The following is a 25,147-nucleotide window of genomic DNA, read 5'->3' as shown; positions in this document are numbered from 1 at the left end:
TATAAGTCATGCAAATGTTCAGCCAGTATCATTTTTAACGAAGTATCACTAGTACCGGATTTGTTCTTTTAGACTTCAGCGTAATTCAGCCCAAAGTAATTTCGAGAACAATGAGTTCCCTAAATTATCTAGTATGTAACTTAGGTATTCTTAATTTAACGAACTCATTTATATTGATATAATTAGCAAAATATTGTGTATTTAATTAAATTTTTATGTTTAATTACACCTCCGATTTTACATTAAAATACGAAATTATTATATATGGTCTTACATATTACTAGAATCATGAATGTAAAAAAGAATTCTATGTATTCATTGATATGTTACATCAATTCATAACTTACAATCTACTTATACATAAAATATAAGAAAATGATAGTGTAACACGAAATTATTAATTTAGTCATAAATAAAACAATAATATATTTCGAACATGTTTAATTAGTAACATCTATAATTTATATAACAATTGCACTAACTAAACATACGACTTGGTACGCCTAAAAGGTACATTACAGTTGCCATGGGGAGATGAGGTAATTGACCTAATCGTAAAATTAAAAAGACCCTCAAACATCAATATCATTCTAAACATATTGCATGATAATTGACAACAAAACAATTCCATTGAACATTGAATAAAATTGGTCTTAATTAAACATGTATATTTTGAACAACTGATAAACATTAACTCATAGTTTAAAAATAATTTTATCTTCACAGCTAAAAATCACTATGTATCAATATTTGTAAATTAAATAAATAAGGTTTACTTCGCTTTGCGAAATGCGTCTCACTTTAAATAACATAATACTAATATTTGCAATCGGTTATTCTAGATCAAGTTAGACTAAAATGTAAAATACATTTAATTTTCTTAAAATTATAAAATAGTCCAAGTTTAATATCATGATCTCGTTTTTCATAAAAGCCTATGTAAAGTATACTATATGGAATATAGTAACAAATTGTTTTCGTGTATTCAATGTTGAAGATATGGACAGATGTTTCAATTCATGTCCAACTCTATTAATTCAATTTTATCCTTAACTGCATTATAATACAGAAAAATAATAAAATTGTAGAACCCCAATTAATAGTGGTATTTGAGGCATACTGTAGTACTATATATCAATTAACAATTAACAAATGCCAAAAAACTTTATTCCTATATATTTGAACTAATTAATCACACTTTAATATTCTATTAGATTCATTTCTTTTTTACGCAAAGATTCGACAACTTCAATCTATGTATATGCATTGAAAAACAAGCATACCACATTGTTTCTACTTAAAGGTGTTATGGGAACTATTCATTGAATGCAAATAGTCTTCAACGCTAAACTGATTAAAATACTACATATACTATTTAGACGAATTTTCGAGTTCTTCTTTCTTGCATTAACTTCTTACAACCCGATTTCAATTTTTGACAGATTGCAAACTTACGCTTTTAGCTTATTCAGGGGGAAAGCCCGTTACAGTACTACAGATTTAATCTATTTTCTTTTATTCAAAATTAATGTTGCCCGCAAAAGAATATTAACATTATAGTCAAGATAATACATTTTCTAAACACATTGACATCTGATAATCGAATTATGATAACTATACTCAAGATATCTAATGTCTTACTGAGCCATGCAATAGTCACAATTTATAATAAAAAATAAAAGATGCCACTAAAATTATTTTTCATCTAATTTATGCATTAATTAGAATTATATTCTAATCGAGCTACATTTTATTCTACAGTCATATACATCCAAATGATTGTGCTTTCTCTTAATATTACTGTATAATTACGAACCTGCATGGTAGATATCCGTAATATAGTTTTAATACCGCGCTGACTAGAGTATTTCCTTTCTATTTTAATAATATTATATTGTTATAATATCAATGTATCCTTAAGATTTTTGCCATTATATAAATTAATACGATAAGTAAGTGCTGTATCGTGTTGTTTCATTTAAATCTTAAAAATTATAAATAATGTAAGTAATAATTAGTTCAAGCAAAAGTGCAATTAGAAAATAACGCTAAAACAAACTGTAATAAAATAAGTTAAAAGTATCTCCAAATGTGTCAGATGTTAGTCACAAAAACATATGAGCATAATGATATTACAAAGTAAGTTTTTGTTATGAATAGTTCAGCAATAAACGAATAATTCATTGCCATACTTTGTACCAAACATTCCCAACTTCAAAGATAACCATTTCGTGAAATTAGGTAATATGACATATGAAAGGCGCCCATAAATATATAGTTTGACGAACATTGTATATTACTTTGAACATGATTACATTATATAGATTCAACTCGTATTTCTACTTACTACCTTGCACACAAACATACAATAAGACAAATACTACGTGAAATACAAATAGGTCCAGTTACTGTATAAAGATCCAATTAAATTTCAGATACCAAAGACAGAAAATATTTTTTAATAAAATAAATTGTCTGTGGTGTTAGAATTATTAACAATTCTAATAAATCTATATTAACCGCTTCAAATCATAATCTGTGTTATTTAACGCCAGCGTTATAAAACATGCAACTGGACCAAAGCCCTACTTTTCGAATAACATACTTCGTGCTACAGGATGACATTACAGATGCATTCTTAAATCCCTAATTCATATCGTAACAATAATAAACAAAATCATGAACACTCCCATAAAGGCGTCAAAGTGTCGATTACAGTCGACTCTTACAATATGTGACGCGATGTTCCTTGCGCTTAGATAATAAAATAAATAATTAAAAAATAGTAATACTGTTTAGATGTTTTTCGGTACTGGTTGGATTGGTTTTACATTAAATTTCTCCTCGGGTTTCCAATCCCATACAACTGGCAAAGCACTCTCGTAGTAGTAGTTGTACATTTGATTCTCGACATGTTTAGCGAGATCTTTTGGCTCGGGGTAGACAGACGCCAAACCTGCAACAAACTTATCACTTAAACTATGCTTTCATACAACCAACTGTTACGACTGTATCCTAGCTGGACTCATCAGAGGCAGTACTTGTTGATGTTGTAATGAACGCAGCACGTGACATATCCGCATTTTACTTGGTTCATATAAATTCAACGTGGCAGGGGCGAGCCTAATACCGTCTCATGGATTATTTTTTGATTTGATACATGTGACTATTGTGGAAGAATCAAATATAAATAAACGATGTTTTTTTTGTATCGGCCAAATTAAAAAACACGGCCTTTTGGATGTTGTAATTCAAGATAGTAAACCATTAGCCTCGTGGCCTTAACACTCTTAAAATATAAAAGTTATTTAGTTATTTTTATAATTTTATTCACGTATCTACATATCATAAGCTGATAATGCAAGTAACACAAATATATAATTGTAATCTATTGTAATGACGTTTAACAATCGGTGTAATTGAGTAAGGCTTAATTAAATAATGTATTATCATTTTCCATAAGGTTTATAATAACTTGAAGAAGATTTTAGCTACAAAATATTATATTGAATGGAAAATTAAATGCCACGTTTAGCTCAAGTGCATACTATTATTTCTAGATGGTAACATATTGCGTCAGAGTAAAATTAAGTAGAGTCGCAGAAATATATCTAATATCATTATTATTGGTGTTCTATCCCACGAACCTACACGAATTTTAAACATTGAATTCACTTTAATTTGGATTGAATCCTGCGGTACCAGCCGCATAGTGCAGAAACTGTTATAAATGTACAGAACTGATCACTTTGTTTAATTTTTATTCCATAATCTAAGATCTATGTCAGCAAAGTTAGTGACTCGTATAAAGTGTGGTTTTTGAAATAAATAAATATTATTATTAAAATAGATATTATCATAGAAATTAAAGTTTAATTGCTATGAAAATGAGTTATAAAAATACTGTATATATCACACAGGCGATATTGGATAGTAACTAAATCTTCCAAGAAACACCCAAAAAAGTCGCTATTAAATTATTAACAAAGAATCTAAGCAAGAAATGTGGAATATGGTAATTATTAATATTACCTTTAAATTCGTAACTAAGCACTCACCTTCATCGTACGCCATCTTGGCGACTTCAATAGCAATAGATACTGACACTTCCTTCACTTCAGCCAACGACGGATATATGCGGCCGATGGACAGATCTTCTTCGCTTACATAATTAGCTAAAGTCTGGAAAAAACATTTAGATCTATTATTTTAGCTGTTTTAAGTGTATGAACAATTCAAAGATCCATAAAACTTTTCACAACCTCAGTAACATTGTAAACGTGAAAATACATCTTTATATATTTTTATAAATTAAAATTAGCGACCTTACGGTAATACTTCACATATGGACATATACATTTCGCTGGTTATATTTGAAGTGGCAGAGGTAAGCGTGCCTACCGCCTTCTAGCGAATTAGTTTAGTTTTCGGTGTTTACATAACCAGAGAATTAGTTAGAACAATAATTGAAATAAAAAATAAATTAATTTAATTTATATAGATAACGTACTCTCGCAGCAGTAAGGAACATAGTCTCAGGTATATGGTGCGTGGCTGTGGCAATCACACCAAGGGCGACACCAGGAAAGATGTACGAATTGTTGCCTTGCCCTGTGTGATACTCCTTGCCATTGTATATAACCGGTGGGAAAGGAGAACCAGACGCGAATACACAACGACCCTGTAACAAGTGTTCAAATAATAATAGAGTAACAATTTGTTAAATAATTATTAATAGTTAATTATTTTAGTGAAATCTCTGTGGAAACTGGTGGAAAGTAAAAACTACCTTTACACATAAAGAAAAGTATTTCACACAAAAAGAGATGTAAATTCTCCATACAAAATATAAGAACCATTTTTTTAAATATCATAAAAATTATCATTAAAGAGATCTAACAAAATGTATGTTTGTATTATCGAAACTAACACAATAACGTAACATGTGTAAAGTAAATACAATATTCTAAAAAATTGAAAGAAAATGTACTGAAACTGTAATGTAATGTAGTGTTATATGCATACCAGGCAACTTTTGTATGGTAATCAGTATTTATTTAATTCGGATACTCATCCATACTGCGTTAGTAAATAACTTATAAACTATTAACAGCCTTGGTGGTGTAGCGGTGTATCACATCCCCTTACTAGTGATCGCGGATCGATTTCTACGGTACAACTATTTATATTAATGAGTATGATTATTTGTATCGGTCTGGGTGTTTTCTATGTATTTTATGTAATACTATCTATGTAAAACATATTGGTTAATGAAATAAAAATTTATTATTATTTACATATGTATTACAAAATGTATCTAAGTATGTATTTATATTAGTTGTAGTCTAGTGCTGCTGTGTGAATTATCCTGCGATATTATTATTATTATTGTTAGTAAAGTATAAAATAAAATATTAGGAAGAAGAGATTGCCTGCTGATCACCTTGCTAGCAAAGAGTATAAACTTAAACATACCTCTGTATGATCGTATGCATCTTGAGCAGTACACTCGGCTTTGCTTGTTGGATTAGAGAGAGCAAAAATAACCGGCCGCTCTGTATTTTGCGCCATTTGCTTCAGAACATTTGTGGTGAAAGCGCCACCCACAGTGGAACAACCTGTAATAAATAAATTATGAATTTAGAAAAATAATATAAATACTAACATGAAATAAAGACATCATCAAATGCATGACTATGAGGCAAATCTGTATAATTTTAAATTAATTGGACCAGCATAACAGGGATATAATAGAGGCCTCTGTTCCTCCTCTATTCCAAATACAACCCATTTTTTACATAATTTTCACAAATTATTCTAATGCAGTTGCTCACAGTTGGATTTTATAGCTGCACCAGACGTAAATGTCGATGAAATCATTTCAAACACGACAGCCTCAGCCGGTCAAGGCGTTTAGCAAATCATTTTAGTTTACTTGTCTCAATTTGACGCACGATGGCATCATTTGTATTCGAGAGTATGATTGTTTGCATTGGTCTGGATGTTTTCTATGTGTATTTTATATGTATAGAAGTATTTCTATCACTTGTTTAGGACTCATAACACAAACTCCGCTTTGCTTTGATTAAAAAACCGCGGAAGGATTTACACTTTAGGCTGAGGACAGACATCGTAACGTCGACCCGAGTTGGTATGAGACAAGGGATCAATCGGGAGAGATACAACCTGTATATCAAATTTGATGTTGATTAATTTAGCCGTCGAAGCATCAAGAAATACCAAACAAATTGAGAAAATACTATAAATAAATATTAATATTCTACTCACCAATAAGACAGCTTGGTTTTATCTTGGCGACGCACTTTTCAAAATCCTTCTCCGGCTCGATGTCCTTACCGAAGTTCTTCGCGTGTTCAGGCACACCACCCTCACGGCGTGTCGACAGTAATCCGTCCACATCAAACATGTAAACCCGGTCCCGAGCTTGCCTCACGGAGAGACCCTCGGCCACCATAGCTGCCACTGTTAGATTGGCAATACCGTTGGAAGCCTGCCAAAGTCATATACATAATAATATAATCACAATATTTAATAGTCATTAAGAGATCATAATTATTAAGTGTTTTCTACCAAAAGATTTTTATTATTCACTGAAATTAAACCAAATTAACTAAATTGGAGTTATGCATCACTTGGGTTTAAAAATAACCTTTAATAGAATATGAGCATGATAACATGACTTAGACACAGACAACCCATCTATGTTGGGATAAAATTTGTGACGGTATAATATTATATATACTATACTACTACTATATTTATACTATACTACTATTATATTTATACTATACTATTTACTTTTATAATCTATGTTCTAAGAAATATATTCCATTTCATGTAATTGTTTAATCACCTAATCTAAGTTTTTCAGGTGCTCAACATAGTGAAAAAGGGAATGGTAAGAGTTCTAGTACGAGAAACACTTAAGTCATCGAATTACATCAAACACACCACATCGACGATTATTAACTAGACATAGAAGTCATGCATGTTTTATTTTAACCTGTGAAAAGCGGTAGAATATATAAGTACATTTATAAGAGGAAACTACACAACTTAGCAGTAGTTAGACAAATAGCAGATAATTTTATATATTATAATATTACTCACAGAACCAGCACCGAGGAACAAGTATATATTTTCGCTGAGTTTCCTCTTGGTGACTCTGACAGCTGCCATCAGTCCTGCCACGGCCACACTGGCCGTACCCTGGATGTCGTCGTTGAAAGTGCAATATCTATTGCGATACTTGACCAAAAGGCGCCCAGCATTCGCTAAAGCGAAGTCTTCAAACTGAAAATTAAATTAAATAATAATTCATATTTATTTTTTATATTTCATTTTTATATTTCATTAATAAATTATAATTGTATTACTACAAAATATTGTGTTTATCTTTATTTGACATCTGACAATATACTCGACTCGACAATGGCTCGTTCTATTATTTTTTAAACGACAAACTAAGTAATCACAATTCATTAATAAAAATTGCATACTTAACCAAATTAAACTATATATGACATTAAATGTAGATGAAACGCCAGAAACTAGTTCCAATTAAATACATCCAACTATATAAACAATTCAGTTTTCGAAACTAATTCCAATTAAATAAAATACGATACAAATTGATAATATTACCCTATAAATAAATATAAATATACCCCATAAGTAAAAGAGAGTATGAAATTATATAATATAGAAAATTATAGTATAAACACAACTGACATATTCAGTAACTTACTGAATAATTACTAATGTAGGGAATTACTTTCGTAGTATTTTGAAACACAACACAATTATGGAAACTATGGGAAATGTAAGTTAAAGATAACAAAAGAATGATATAATATCATATATACAATTATCATCAAATAGATCATACAGTGTGTTTCAGTAATATCTCATTAGTTATTACTTTTATTTCCATTTATGAATATTCAATTCTTAAAACAATATTTGAAGTTTTCCGCTGCTATTTCAAAACATATTGTCGGTTAATTCATTAGATATACAAGTTACATTTCGCTTGAAAATGAGACGCTTCGTTAAATGAGTATTGCGAAAGATGGACATCATTATCACAACAATAAATTTTCATATGAGTTTTCGTACTACTCAAAATAATGAAATAATTAGACAAAATGAAGAGAAATAAATATAACAAAACGGCACAAATTACGGAGACCATATTACGTTTATATGTATAACAATGATTTATTGGTGTAGGTAAATAAATTGCCATGACTATCTGTATTTACACAGTCAACCTATGCATATCAGTGTACGACGCTATATTGACACTTATGTTGTTATCCTATAATAATCTAACACTTGTGAACACTTAAACGCCGCCGTAGATATGATTGCGTAGATACGCCAGACACTTATTATAAAGATCTAACATTTGTTTGTTTAGACATGGAAGTAATTACCGGAACTGCTGCACGGACACTAAAAATTATTTTGATGATGAGCTTAGGATGTAATTATCCACGGAAATTCAAATTTATAATGGAGATAAACACAGTTTATTTACGGATAAACTATCTCTGCATACATTCATTGCTCATGCCAACCAATAAACACAAAATTAACAATCCAATCATTTGAAACTTATTACTATTAACTATTACCCACCCAAGGCAATGCAAGTGTATAATATATATATAAATACTTCCTAATTTATTATATTTATATCGTTCTGTCTGTATTAAAAATTGATTAATATATAATAGTAATACACAATTTACTCTGAAACAAGAAAATAGTAGCTGTGTAGTGTTATTGAGTAGACAACAGAAATCTAAACATACAAACGAACATCTATCCACAATTTCACAGATATTAGTATGATTGTATTGACTCGTAACATCTTAATTACCCAATTTGACAAAAAATATTTTAACAATTGAACTAAAATACAAGAAAACTACTATTATAGTATCTTTATAAAACAACACAATGAATAAATACACAAATAAAAATAAAATTAGTTAAGCTTTTATACTACAAAAGTAAAGAATTTAGTCTAAGAATAGATTCTTCTTTATGAAATGACTCTTTTTTTTACGATATCATCATATAGACCAAATAAACGTTTAAGTTGAATCCAAAGACACAATATTGATTAAAATAGCTTAACAAAATATAAATATAACTTTATCTACCCCAATTAGTTAAAAATCATTGCAAATCATATAAAATATTAGTGGTCATTAAGCGATAAATTCCCATAATAATCAATAAAAGATAATCTACTTAAATTTTAAGTAATAAATTTATTATTCGACGATTATTCTGAGATTTACTTTATCTAGTAAAAGATATTGTTGACTGATTGTTGGAATTTATCGCCTTATCGATAAACCACGTCAACAACACGTCAGCCTCTAACAACAAACAGAAGTTAATTAAACGACTATCGAATGTTTTCTTTAAAATATCTAAAACAAGTAAGAAATATTTATTTTTTTAGAAAAAGAAAGTACTTTCCTTAAGCAAGCAAACAAAAATATTTATCTATGTTTGTACTAAAATTACTTTGCGTTGAGAATATTATCTACAAATCAATCAGATCATCAAAACATGTAATGGTATACGAAAACCTCTCAAAATAAATTAATTGAATCATAAGAATGTGTATTACTAATGTTTTATAGATCTGCACGTGTACGGATGAAACCTACTATATCAGGCATTTACAATATGATGTACGTAAACAACTAAAAATAACTTACTTGAAGCAGTGTATTTTGGCCATATCTTCGCACACAGGCTTCCATGAATTCATCAATAAACTCATCATATTCCTGTCCACGTACACGCTTCTGCCGCAAGCCGATGTACAAAGGGTCCTCTAATAGGTCCTATAAAATAAACCATATTACGTTGCATTAGAATACACTTTGGGAACTCTATATTTTAGTGCTACAATGACAGTGACCTAGTGTTGACAGGATAAACTAAATTACGTATACGGGTGACAGAGACATACTAAATTACATAACAAACATCATACACGTATATTCCCGTAAGGGGATAGTTATGAGTGACAATTTTGCATCAATAATAATTAACTGTTTCTTGCAATTTTTATTATTCAAGTTTCTAATTGTCAGCTGCTAAGGATAGTATTGATAAGGATTATCACATTACTAATAATAATATAATAATTATATCAACAATGAATGATAAGACAGATTAATATCAGCAATACATGTCGTTATCTGATATAAAGAGATCGACTTAATTACATAACATTTTAGATTGTTGCTGTGCGTCATATCTGATTTAATTTATTCCTAAAACAAAATATTGGACAGTATAATTCGGATAGATCGATAGATAATGCTAATAATAAGTAAAAAGTGCCATATATAACTCGTATATAGACGCGTAATATAGTTCTATAACAAAATTTCCGAGAAGGAGTATCTTCGCTTACACGGATCGATAGCCGTGACATTGTCTACGAGAAATATTTAATGGCGTCACTATATGGCATCCGGCTTCAAACATTCGTAATTAGTAAAGATTTATCATCCATATTATAATTATCAAAAAACACAATGTCTCATTCGATTTTTGAACATAAATTATAAATTTCTAATATTATACTATTGTGACACTAAATTATTTCAATTCCAAATCGCTAAAATTCCGCTTGTTATATTCTGATTCATATAACCTTATAAATAATAAGTATAATAGGTAACTTTACCTGGTTATCAGTGCCAACATCTAACGTTATAGGTAAACATTGATGCGGTTTAATTCCAGCGAGTGCAGTGTACAACGACAACTTGCCGACCGGTATACCCATGCCGTAAGCGCCCAGATCACCGAGACCCAAAATACGCTCACCGTCCGTGAACACTATCGCTCTGACATCTGGTTCGGGCCTAAAAGTGACGTCATTATTATTTTTGGATGTATTATAAAATGTACCTCGTTAGATGAGTAATTGAAATTTTATATTTCGAAGGATCTTTTTGTGATATTCCCTTAATTATTGCCGTAGATTTATTATTAATGCACCAATAGGATTCAGACGAGCGTTGCACCAATAGGAGCGTCAATCCTATTGGTGCAATTAAAGTTCAAAATATTAGAATTAAGTCAAAGTACTAGGATAACGATAGACACTAAGTTTATCTGTAAAAAATACTATAATAGTAAATTGCACTGTTTAACACGACAACGCAGTGTATATTCTAATATACAAATTCAAAAATGTTTTGGCTATATAATAGTCATACAAAACTACACTCTGAACCTATTAGCTATAAATTTTCTCAATGGCAAGAATAAACTGCGCCAAAAAATTATTCTATTACATAAAACGTACAGTCTCTGACTGCGTGGAAAAATTCACAGTACGAATAGATTATTAATAGTAGCATGAAATTAAAATAGTTACCAATTCTTCAGAATATTGAAAATGTGTCCTTTATCTTTGATAGTGATGAATAGACCCCTAGGTCTTCTGTAAATGAGACCGAACCTCTGGCAGGCCAATCCCACGGTCGGGGTGTATACAATTGGTAGATACTTTTCCACATTCTCAGCAAGAAGTCGGAAGAACAACTTCTCATTTCTGTCCTGCAATAATTCAATGGCGCTACAAATAACATCTGAGATCACTGTTTCCAATAATATATAATAATGTGTTATTACAATGTAAGCAACTCATGACAGATGTAAATTCTATACACCCTATGAATGATAGAATTTCTTTAGGACAGAAATTAATGGCATCTTTAGGTATCATAGTATATCACTATAAGGATATGTGGCAAGCACGCTACTCAACCGACAGGCAATTAGACTATTTTCGCTCTGGTCGCTACTTGGTCCTACCAAGAATCGAACTTGGGACGAAAAAAGCAAAATATCCTCCTCTGCATATAACACGTTAAAAAGATATGCGTGTAAACTTCATTTACTTGAACCAACTATAGAACCTAGAACTTTAGTGTTTAGTCGTAGTGTAGTTTATGCAAACAAATTATTCATTGATGTATTACTTTCATAAATAGGGAAAATTAAGTAGACCAATTGAATAAATTGCTCCCCATGATCATAGTATTAACTTTTATGTTTACCTACGACCTTGCGTGTGTTAATACCTTAATGGATAGATTCCAGGTTTAATCGAATCCATAACCACCATGCTATTAAAATAACACCACTCCTTAATTTCAATAGAGGTAACCATTCTTTGAGTATTGGAATAAATCACACAAGAACATTAGTACTTTCTTAGCTATTAATTTCAATTTACGTATGTCCAAAAAACTACGAGTGAAAATAATTGAAAAATCATATATCTGATAGTTCATTCCATTCAGTTTACAACTAAAGATCCGTTCGATTCGAAAATTTAAGAGAATTAATTGTTCATAATGCATTTAATAAGCATTTTATTTACACAACTTCATTCCGTTATTACAGCAGTAAGTGCAAGTGACAGTTCAGTGTTTATATTAAAACATTGTGTGGTCTTTATAATTCTATTAACAGAAATAGTGCAAAAATAGTTACAACATTACCTTGAACTCGTCTCGGGCGGTGTATATTTTGTATTTTAATTACCACGCTTACCTTGGTTTATAAATTGTTCCTCGTATCTTATTCATAAAAACGTGAAACGTATAAAAAGCTATATTAGACCTTTGTGTCTCTTTCTCTCAAGACAAATTCTCTATTTGTAAAAAAAAGAACAATAGCAATTATAATAAAGTACTTTAAAAAAAATACGACTTCACTACACATGACGACACACGACACTAGGTATATGTTCTTGCTAATTTAATACTCGATGTAATCATTTTCGCTTTCCGGTCCCATTTAAAGTTTAAATATTTAAACCCATCTTTATAGAGATCTACTGCCACCCCGCGATCTACCACCGTGTTATTTAATAATTCGATTGTTAAAGGTGTTTTCCATCACCATAGAATTTATTAAAATTTATGTCCAATATTATAATCGAATCGATTAATTTATTGTTGGCAGTTTCACGTTTTTATAAATATCACGGTAAATGTCTATCTATATAAGGGTAATAGAGAAAGAGATAATTTTTAGTCCAAACTTAATTTAGAATATATAAATCAGATCAGTTAGGTATATGCTACTTCTTGGGATATCATTAAAGCCGAGTTTCTCCACAAAGAAAAACTACATTTTAAGTAGTAACAGTTTGCACTGAATACTTTAGACATAAGTATTAAGAGAAAAACGACATCAAAGACTTCAAATATCATCATTATTATTAAATAATGATTTATTATATCATACAATTAAATGTCAACTTTCCATAATGGAACTTGTAAGTAAATAAAACCTAACAAAAACAAATTAAAATAATGTAATCCTGACGATATACTCTGTAATAAATGAAATACCCTAATATAAAATGTCCCCTCACTACTCCTTTTCATCTCTAAAATGTCATAAGAGACAGCTAGAAGGAATCAGTGTATGAAGCCAATAAATCTTATACCAAGGTCATTTCTGGTCACCGTGGTAACAGTTGGCTAATTCCTCTACATAAGTAGAGACCAGTAATAAGATATATATAGTATTATCATCTCACCTCTCCAAGGCAAGGCCTGAAAGAAACTATTACTTCTCTTTCTCATCTTTACCCTTATAATAGCGATAAATAAATATACACAACAAACCATATCAGAATGTTAGCTTTTCCTTATCCGAGCCCAACATAAATATTAATAATCACAAAATCATAAAATCAATGGTACCTTTATCTTTTTTAGTCACCTGTAACTCGACGAGGTAGAGATATTTATTGAGGTTGTCCGCATATCTATCGATGGATATACTGCAGATATCCAGCTGTTCCTCCTGAGTTTTGAACTTGGCAGCTAAGAGGCCATGAATTCCGAGGGCTTGTCGTTCTTCCAATGTGAACGCTAGACCCTAAAAATATATATAATTTTAATTATCCTAATTCATACATGAATAAATTCCTATTCCAAATATTTCATGCATTATAATTAGAGAACTTTTAAATTTCATTTAAAACATTAACAAGAAATAGACAAAATTTTACTTGTTAATCATTCAGTAATTAATTTAAAGAAAACATTATAACATCAGTATTTATTAGTATTCTTCTTATTATTATTCGATACGTTCTCCACAGCGGTCTGGTCTTACCGCTGCTTTGACTTGGTCACACAAGGAAATACGCTAAAGGAAAAGTAGAACTATTTCACTATACCTTATTATATGAAAATAATAAAGATCCTTTTGTCTACATACTGATTTTAATAACACAATATCAAAATAAATCATACAAAAGGGGAAACAATTTTGAATACCCTTTGATACAATATATATAGTACGTGATATATACGTACATAAATCAAACCATTCCCTGTTATATTTTCTAAGATAATAGAGACATATATGATTATTCACCTTGTTCAATCTAGGATCCCGGAGATTATCGATGCCTCTAACCACGTTCGGGCAGATTATATTGCCGGTGACCTCGTGGTACTCTCGGCATTGCAGATTAGGGTTCTCCAGGAACGGACATTTGGTCAGTGCAAACGCTAACGCCCTGTTCGGGACTATGACGTTTGTACAACATCTGAAACAAAACAAAGACAAATTTTTATTCCTATGTAGTAACCTAAATTTATTATACGACCCTGTTTATTTCATAGTATAGAGAGCAGATGAGATTGCACCATACTTGGTAGGTCATTATTTCCGACCATAAACATAAGCAAAAACAGGGGAATCGTAAATTTGTGTATTGCCAAATTTTTGGAAAGTAACTGGAGTATTTTAGGCAATAAGGATTAATAAAGGGAGAGAAAGGTGTAAAAATACAATTTCGAATAAGTCCTATATATTTAGCCTAATATTCCCTTTAATACAATTTCGAATAAAATCCTATATACCTATTTAGCCTAATATTCCCTTTGTTTGTAATTTCCTTTTTCTTTTACAAAATTCCGATGAAGAAAAGCAGTAGTTTGTAAGAAGGCAAATAAATACTATGAAATTTAAATGTAATGGGATTAACTTAATCGTTTGAGTTCGAATGAACCGCTACTCGCAAACAAATTAGATTACAAAAGACGTGCCCATTAGATAACGAGAGCCATGAGAATACAGCTGAGTTATTCGTAATGTTCTGAAAATTTGGCTTGTGATACTATTTCGTGACTGTTAAATATTATTGTACCTTGTCCTTCGTAACGTAACATTTGGCGTCGCTTACGGAGGTGTGATTTTACGTCGAGTGTCGTCGAGAGAAGGTTCATATTGCTTGATAAGACTTTTAAAGACAATCTCGGTCAATATTATTTCTCGATTACTGAAGAAAACTGTATATTACATTACCTCATTATTCACGGCACAACGCATGGAAACAGTACGCCCTAGCCTTTAATTACAGTCGTATACAGTAACACGTTGGGCTTACAAATTATGTATTGTGTTATTGACGCCATTTGGAGTATCGTAAAGAATAATAAAAGCCAGTCATTTCGTGGCCGCAGATTTGAATTATATTGAATCAGACACATTTTGATGATCATACCCTTTCAATTAAAATTTGTATAACGATATGGATATTAACTAACCAAATAACAAGGTTATGATAAATAAATCGACCGCCGGATTATTCTTCCACCAGCACAGGTAGCTAAAAGCTTGTAATATATTAATGGAAGTAACCATATCCGTATGCACATATTATTCACCTCCTATTAGGAAATCTTCAATAGGTCTAAATCCGTACGGTATAGGTAAAGACAATTTTTCTTAGTTTCTGTGTACAGCCACAATGACACTACAATGTTTAGGTAACTGATGGAATACTTGTTCGAAAATTATTTTGTAAATAAATGAGTAAATGTTGCAAATATATACATTAAACTTAGAGCACCGGCGCAAATTTCGCAAAATAAAATTAGTTAAAAACAAGCACAAATATATAAATAAAAATAGAGGCAAATCTTTATCTGGACTTGTAGGTTTTCTCTGCAAGACTTTATCCGGCATGACTCTATGGATTTCCTTGACTACAGGAAAATTACAAGGGTAAAATCCACAATACAAATTATGGTCTTAGTAGCCAACTTTTCCTTTATTTCATTTGCATAAATGAGCGTCATGATATTGTTTTTCTTATTTGTCTTTATTTGCCACTGTCAGACTTTTATTACAGAAACAATTTCCTAAAATTACAAAACATTTACTATTTATTTATTTTTGACAATCATTATTATACTAACGAATCTTTATGTCAACTATCTCTCTGCCAATATCATAAGCCTAGCCTTGATAACTGTGAAAAATAAACAATCATTTATATATTCAGTCTTATTATGACATTTATATATTATAAGTAAGTGTTACGTATACAATTTACAACCTTCTTTAATCAGTTCAAAGGCATCTATGTAGAAATAATGTGATAACAGAAGAGCATCAACTTAACAATGGAAATCCAATATTGACGGCGGAAGGAAGATAATACACAATGCAGTGTCATATGTACTGTAACAGAGCAGCCTTGCATGTTCAACATTGCCAATCATGAAACAAAATAACACAGAAGTAGCATCAATTAACATTCGCCGTGACCAGCCATTCCATTTTCCATTTTATGACTACAGTATTATGTCATTAACTAGTTTTAGCATGGAACACGGATTATACGAGACGAGAAATCTCGATTCAGGGCTTTGTTGTACAGTACAGTAACGTGCATGTTTAAAATACTATACTTTGTAATAGTAATATTATTGACAATTGTTAACCATTACTTTAATAGAGTATTATGGTGACGACACGAAAATTGTTTACATTTTTGTGTTGGATACTGTACATACTTTGCCGTCATTCGATAGTTAGCACCTATTCACGTGACAAGGTATTTATTGTAAGATATAAGTATCGTATATCGTATATAAGGACCTATGTAATATAAGAAGGTTTGTAGGCAAGTGCTTGTATACGTCATCATTAATGTTAATAAAATAGTTATACATTACGTACACTGTTGTTGCAATAAGAGAATACAGAGAGAAACCGCCCATCTTTATGGAATATATTCTCGCGATTCGTATGCAATAAATTTTCCGAAAGTCTTATATTCCTTACAGTAGCTTACAACTACAATTATGAAAGGCAGAGTCATTTACATAGATATTTATCTCAAACAAAAACACTTTTTCTCCGTTTTCGTAATATCACTGCTGTTGTACACTAAAAATACCATTACGTCTTCACGTATATAAATTACTGTATTCCAAAAATAACCAATCATGTGACTTCTTACCAGTCCACTCGTGACATTGGAAGGACGCAACACCATTTGTGTTTAAGAATTTTAAATGAAGCACAAATACTCAATTATCCGTATTAATTTTTGGTTATTCTTTACCTAATCTACATCAAGACCCCGTCTAGTTTTCTGCCTGGTATACCTATTATGTGTTTTCATGATTAACCTTGGAAAAAAAACTGCACACTGATTTTATATCTATACAAATAATATAACTACGAAAGTATATATGCTGCCTGATACGCAACATGCCGGCTATGAAAACATAGCCTCTCTCACTAAATAATGTAAAAGGAGGTAAAACGGAAATTGAATTTGAATGGGGACTCAATCTTACTTTATGTAAGGAACATAAAACTCATCATGAAAAATATACTACTCTAACGAAAAGCCAAAATGTAAGAAGACGAAGTCGCGATCATCAGTTAGTAGACAATATATTAAGAAACTTCTAAATACAGTTGGTCATTAAGAGAAACCAACTAAAGGTACTCTGATACATATTACTTACATTTATAAAAAAATACACTAGTACATTGTTGTAAATTTATGATGCAATAGGTACAGAATATAAAATCTAGAAGGCTAGTAACAAATTACCGAAGTATGACAAAATCACGAGTCAATGGCAGGACTTTCTTATACTAAGACGCGTCTAGTTTATACAAGGTTAAACTTATAATGGTAGAGTCAATGTACGGAACAAACGGTAAAGTAGGTGGTATCATAGACCGTGAACTTGGTAATGAATGTACTTAATAATGGATATACTAGTTCATAACAGACAGAATCGCAGGTACTTAGTTATTTCAGAATAACAATTTGTCTACTACCATATCGACATAGTTTTAAAAATTCATTATACATGTATTTTGCGTACTTAATTTACACTACTGAAGTACGAATTACCGGGATCACCGTCTTAGTTAATGGAACCAAGGGAATTGCTTATTAAGTTATGCTTCGGGTTATATTTATTTATATATAGTGTGAGATATAGTTGTGAAAATACAGGGTAAGGAGCCATGACACAGTAATCCTCCGGAACACATTGGGGATACACCTTCAAATTGCGACTCCTTTGGTCCCGTTCCTGTATGTAGGCGACAGTTGTTTTCATCAGTCAGTCTTTCCGTCAGGTGGTCCGTCAATTTATTTGTCATTGCAGTTACATTAAAACAATAAACAGGGGCCATATAATTCTAGTTATTCATCGATAGCCGAAGTATTCTTACAAACCTATCTAAATCATACGTGGTATAATGTAAACAAACAATCCATAACTTCACGTACAGACCATTTGTTGTTGTTGCAGCTACAGCTGTTGTTGACTAAAAATAAGAAAATATCGATCAATTACAAGTCTGAATCACTCACTTCGTATGGTATAATCAGTAATAATCACAGATCATAGTGATACAGCGTGATAACGATGTTTTTTAACATCTATAAAACTTTAGTACCTAGTTTAAAAATAAAGTTATACTAATCAATTTAAAAATTACAAGCTGAATGTGTTAAACAATATCCTCATCGATATTGTACGAATTTCATTACGATTTTATTTATAATCGATAAGATAGGAGTAGCTTTACTTGTGAAAGAAATCTTATAGAAATTCATTTCTAAAATATAAAATTAATTACTAGCTAATTGGTTGTGTTATAAAAACATAGACCTAAATAATATAATTGTTAGTTCTGTACGCTTATAATATTTTAAGGTACATTCAGGGCATCGTTGCCAACTCTCAATGGTACAGCCTATAAATAGCTAACATTGCATTATTTTTTGCCACATAGCTTTAACAGTGTCACCGTGGAAGCGCCTCTTGGTTCTTCGGATCACTGTCTTATTCGATCCCAAGTACAGTGCACACAACCTGCCACACACCGAACACCTGGTCGACGTCGCATGTGGCATTATAAGTCAGCAGATTGGGACAGATTGCGAGAATTTTACGCATCGTACCCATGGAAGCAGCACTGCTTTGCATCAGAAGACGTCGATACCTGTACAGCCGCCGTTACTGAAGTCATACTTGCGGGTATGGAATGTTTCATTCCAAATCTGCTTGTTGCTTCAGGGGCGAAAAAGCGACCGTGGTTTAATAGGTCATGCAGAGAAGCCAGACAGGCTAAAGAATCTGCTTATCAGGCTTGGACCACGGCTCGTTCCAACAGGGATGTTGGCGTATCTGTTGCGAGGCGGAATTTAAATGCTGCGTCCAGGTTTAGTAAAAGAGTAATTGCTAGAGCCAAATTCGACTTCGTCAGCAAAATTGGGGAGCGATTAGCCCGTCATCCTTCTGGAAGTCGAGCCTTTTGGTCCCTTGCTAAGGCTGCCGAAGGTAACTTTAGTCAGTCATCCTTACCATCACTACGGAAGCCGGATGATAACTTGGCACATAGTGCAAAAGAGAAGGCCGATTTGTTGTGCGCTCTTTTTGCCTCAAATTCGACTTTAGACGCTGGGAACACCATACCTACTACCATCCCATGGTGTGGTAACTCTATGCCGGAAATATCCGTAACACAACGGAGTGTCCGGCGAGAGTTGCTGTCTCTCGACGTCAACAAGTCGAACGGGCCAGACGGCATACCGGCTTTGGTGCTAAAGAAGATTTGTGTCCCGTACTCACGCGCCTCTTCGCGCTTTCATACTCCTCTGGGCAATTTCCGTCGTCATGGAAGGCCACCCCTGTGCACCCTGTGCCAAAAAAGGGCGACAGGTCAAACCCATCGAACTACAGGCCTATCGCTATCGCATCTTTGCTCTCCAAGGTGATGGAGCGTGTAATTAATACACAGCTCCTCAGATACCTAGAAGATTACGATTTATTGAGCGATCGTCAATATGGCTTTCGCCATAATCGCTCAACTGGTGATCTTTTAGTGTATCTCACACACCGCTGGGCTCTTGCCATCGAGAGCAAGGGTGAGGCGTTGGCAGTCAGCCTTGATATGGCGAAGGCATTCGATCGGGTTTGGCATCAAGGTCTCCTATCGAAATTGCCCTCATACGGAATACCAGAGGGATTATGCAAATGGGTCGCTAGTTTTTTGTCTAGCAGATGCATCAAAACCGTGGTCGACGGTAGTTGCTCCAATAGCATGGACATTAACGCTGGCGTCCCGCAAGGCTCTGTTCTCTCCCCGACACTGTTTTTGCTGCATATTAATGATTTGTTAACTACGGTTGACATTCATTGCTATGCGGATGACAGTACTGGGGACGCGTCTTACACGGGCCGTGCGAACATCCCTCTTTCCGTTGTGGAGTCAAAGCGCGAACAGCTTGTGTCTGAAATCGAGAGTACTCTCACCAGAGTCTCCGATTGGGGGCGATTGAACTTAGTTCAATTCAACCCTACCAAGACACAAGCCTGCGCGTTCACCGCTAAGAAAACCCCTTTTGCTGTGGCTCCGCAATTCCAGAACACGTCCATTACCATCTCTAAGAGCATTGGGATTCTCGGTGTCGACATCTCTAGCACAGTTGAGTTCCGTAGTCATCTCGAAGAAAAGGTCAAGCTGGCGTCCAAGAAGCTCGGTGTGCTGAATAGAGCGAGGCGGTACTTCACTGCGAACCAGAGACTTCTATTGTATAAGTCGCAAGTTCGGCCGCACATGGAGTACTGCTCTCATCTTTGGGCAGGAGCACCTGGATACCAGCTCGGTCCTTTTGACTCGGTTCAGAGACGTGCTATGAGAATTGTCGATGATCCTAATCTCTCTAACGGTATCGAACCACTTAGCTTGAGGCGAGACTTCGCATCGCTTTGTGTGTTCTACCGAATATACAATGGACTGTGTTCTGATGAATTGTTTGACATGATGCCTACGGCTACCTTTTACCATCGCACCGCTCGCCATCGACAGGGAATTCATCCCCACACGCTGGAACCTAAGTGGTCTCGTACAGTGCGGTTTCAGAGGAGCTTCCTCTCGCGTACACTTAGATTGTGGAATGAACTACCTGCCGAGGTTTTCTCGAGAGACTACAGCATGGGGGTTTTCAAGAAGGGTATATTAAGGTTTCTTAAGGGTCGGCAACGCGCATGTGACACCCCTGGTGTTTCAGGCGTCCATAGGCTACGGTAGCCGTTTACCATCAGATGGGCCGTATGCTTGTTTGCCACCTAAGTGGTATAAAAAAAAAAAAAAAAAAAAAACAGTAGACTGAACTATTTATTTAAAATATATAGAATTGTCATTCACAATACTGTAACAAGACATTACAATGTGTTAACAACATATCTGTATGTATGTACCATATATGTATTCCCTCTATGATGCATCAATATAAGTTGCTCATAACTATTGGCTGCAAATGGCAATATCTAATAATTTTACTGTCTCTTACTCATTCTGTGTGCAAATAGGCCAGCTCATTGTGGTTTTTACATAAGTAAATAAATACCTTTATACTTACCTTGCTTGGGTAAAAACTATAAAAAGTATTTAATTATATACTACACCTACAATTTTTATGATTACAAGTATATATATAAATTGTCTGTATCAAACTATACATATACTTAAAATACTTTAATCATAAAGCATAATTCATGTTATTGTTACTATAGATATCTGTATCTATAGTATAAGAAATTGAAGGTCAATCATATTTATACTGTTTTTAATTAAGAACCTCATTCTTAATAATAAAAGGAAGAAACAAGTTTTGTACATACTTTGGTTAATAAGAAATGTGAACAAAAATCAAACATTTCATTTGACATTTTTACCTTACCACTTTGATAAAGTATATTGAGGAATTAAAATGTAAGAAAATATAAGTCTTTGAAATTTTATAGCCTATTCAATTGTTCTGTGTTAATATAGACATAAAACAAAGCATTTAACTACTAAGTAAGTTAATTCAAGGTAGCATTATTCTATGATTAACAACAGTACCATTACTGGATCCACTTTTTAAATTATCATGCAATTTAGTTTGCATTTTGTGAAATATAGTATGTATAGTGTGAAATATGAAAAGTGATGTTGCTACTAGTCACTAATTAATTAGTTAATTAATTATTATTTAGTGCCACTGCACCAGCATATTAGTGCCATGAAAAAAAATTAACATAGTTTCAATAGCCTATATATACAATAATCACATAAAATGAAATTATAATAATTAAAGTTGTGGTATATTATTTCAATTAATATCACACAGTCTGATTGTCTTTATTTCATATATTTAGACTATGCCTATCTTTTATCAAAATTATTTGTTTATAAACAAGACAGACAGAAGAACAATAAATACTAACAAATACAAATTATTATTTTATTTGTTAGTATCTATTGTTCTTATTTTACACTCACATTCATAAGAAAATATGTGAAAATTAATTAACAAATACTAATGTCAAATCAAATATATATATATATGTACATTATGTAATATAGAGATATCCATAGATAAAAAATCTACAAGAAGTTTGACAGAATATTTTATATAATCAATATTTAGTACTATCTCCAGTCTTGTGAAGTCAGATGAATTAAATGTTTTATTTGTCATCAAAGTGAAAAGAACTTTAAAAAAAATAATTGGGCTAATGATTTTCATTGATACCTATAAATTTATTGTCTAATTAATAATAAATACTTATTGTCTAATTAATTGATAGTTTGTCTTGTTTGTCAGGCTTCTAATACACAGCTGTCTGTAAGTCTATGAATCTGTATTTCTATGAAATCTTCAAACAAAATCACACAGGGCAATCAAGTGATGTCAAGTACTGTTGTTAGGAAATTACAGGTATTAGAATGTCAGGTAGTTCTTATCTAAACTATAATTATAATAAATGTAATGTAGAAGTCTACTAAATTGCAAATAATTGACTTAAAAATTATTACCCCTATGTCTACTTCTTTTATGATATATATTAATTAAAAGTAATTATATAAAATGTATAAGTAATACATATTTATTTTTAGTACTCTTGGTAATTTACTAATATCAGGTTTCTTAACTTAAAATTACAAATTAAATTTAGTTTTCGTTAGAATTTCCTTTACATCGTAAAAAAAAACTCAATGTAATATGTAACTAAACACATAGTATTACATAAATAATCACGAAAATTCAAATTCTAAAAACGGCGCAAATTAAACATAAGTAACTCAAAATCTCTCTCGGTGTAAATGCGAAACGGTACGACCCAGGTCTAACTACCGAAATATGGTAATATTATTTCTTGAGGATTCTAAAAAAGAATGTGCACACTTAAAATATACCTGTCAGGTAATAGGATTACAAAAATCATTTAAAACGCAAGATTACTATACTTTGAACGGCCTCATCAAATATTTCAAACAAGGTGTCGGGTGTTTTAAGGTAGGTAGGTACTCTTTCGAATATACTCTTCACTGTTTTAATTTAAGGTTATCGACGAATACGACAGTCTATTATTAATTAAAATAGCTCACGGTTTGTAGATCGTATATATAAAAAACAGCTGTCAAGTTATGTAAACCACGAAAATAAATAAACGGTACTTACAACAGAGATCGGGGAATTGTAGAAAACATTTCAAAAAAATATTTTCATCAATATTTTCGAACTGACAAACTCACAATATTTTTTCGTATTATTCAATTAGAATTTAATTATTTTCAATTTTATTAGTAACGCCCTCCATCCAGATGGCAGTGATGTGACTGATTGACTGATTCAAGAAGTACTTTTTGAATGATTCACAGAATTCAAATGTTGCCAGCTGTCTAAAGTTCAAAAATATTAGGCCAAATATCTTAAAGGAAATGTACATATTATATAAATATTATTTGATATGATTGAAATACATCTATTGTTTAATTTCTAAAAAACAATTAAGACTAAATTAAAAGTATTCGTCAAGCAATAAATCACTACGTCACACAAATGTATGAAAGAACCATACTTCAATATAGTGAAATTTCATGAGAAAATTGTTTTGGAATCAGTAGAGTACACACGATCTTGCCAATAACTAAATATACAAATACCACCGAAGAGCTATATAATCCAGAAACCCTTGCCTGCCTGTATGACGAATATCAATTGTAAAGCAACAATAACGTATTCAAATGTAAAAAAGAACAATAATACAGGTGCAGATTAAAAATAATATACTGTTATTTATACTCGTTAATCGTCGTTAATATATTCAATCGACGTTGTTGTAGTTTGTAGTATCAATATTTCGATAGTTTTCTATATCGGACGAGTACGTACGATGTCGAATATTTGTCAATATCAAATACTAACTACAAAACTTTAATTTTATATATAGGTACTTAATTGAAACGTGCACTATACGTAACTCTTAGGTTTTATCAATAGGACGTTTCTAGAAATATATCGAATAGAAAATATGTTGCCAAAAATCGAATCAATCCGAAGTATCGAATAATAATATTCGATACATCGATGTTAAGTGCATTTTGCTATTCTGATTCAATCAATATCGTTCAAAAGAAAAAGTACTGAAATATAAAAAAGTGTCCAAATATAATACTAGAATTTAAGTTCCGTTTATTTGTAAATTATGCCCTTACATCTATTTTCTTTCTATATATTTTAGTAACTAACTTTAGACATTCAATATAATAAAAAAATAATAAATAATCCAGACCCCCGAGGGCCGTGGATTGTTGCCGGGCCTCCAGAGTCGATGCCTGAATTCATTTTTTCATTTTTATTTATCCTTAAAGAAAAGGCAAAGAGTCTAAGTCCATAAAGCCGTCACGTAACGTTCATTCATTCAATTTCTGCCAATTTGAC

At 32.0% G+C, this 25,147-nt stretch overlaps 1 protein-coding gene across 1 annotated transcript; it reads right to left on the bottom strand.

The window, feature by feature from the left end:
• Positions 1-450: 450 nt before the first annotated feature.
• LOC131851941 (NADP-dependent malic enzyme-like) lies at positions 451-24,037 on the bottom strand. Its single transcript, XM_059202501.1, has 12 exons — positions 23,885-24,037; positions 14,476-14,650; positions 13,813-13,971; positions 11,447-11,628; positions 10,748-10,928; positions 9,765-9,893; positions 7,132-7,314; positions 6,289-6,511; positions 5,476-5,618; positions 4,511-4,681; positions 4,059-4,182; positions 451-2,956 (listed from the first exon to the last, which is right to left on the bottom strand). The coding sequence occupies exons 1-12, from the start codon at positions 23,911-23,913 to the stop codon at positions 2,796-2,798; spliced, it is 1,860 nt and encodes a 619-aa protein (XP_059058484.1). The 5' UTR covers positions 23,914-24,037; the 3' UTR covers positions 451-2,795.
• Positions 24,038-25,147: the final 1,110 nt, after the last annotated feature.

Source organism: Achroia grisella, unplaced genomic scaffold, assembly GCF_030625045.1.
Source record: "Achroia grisella isolate CSIRO2021 unplaced genomic scaffold, CSIRO_AGI_Agris_v1 utg821, whole genome shotgun sequence".
Taxonomy (NCBI): domain Eukaryota; kingdom Metazoa; phylum Arthropoda; class Insecta; order Lepidoptera; family Pyralidae; genus Achroia; species Achroia grisella.
Note: the sequence above shows the minus strand (reverse complement) of the source record. Positions and strands in the feature narration are given on the sequence as shown.

Excerpts from the sequence above, each read along its gene's own strand:
- LOC131851941 (XM_059202501.1), bottom strand. The coding sequence starts at position 23,913 with ATGTTTTCTACAATTCCCCGATCTCTGTT. Across the intron at positions 6,512-7,131 it reads TGTTCCTCGGTGCTGGTTCT|GCTTCCAACGGTATTGCCAA; the intron begins GTGAGTAATATT and ends TGACTTTGGCAG. Across the intron at positions 2,957-4,058 it reads CAAGATGGCGTACGATGAAG|GTTTGGCGTCTGTCTACCCC; the intron begins GTGAGTGCTTAG and ends AGTTTGTTGCAG.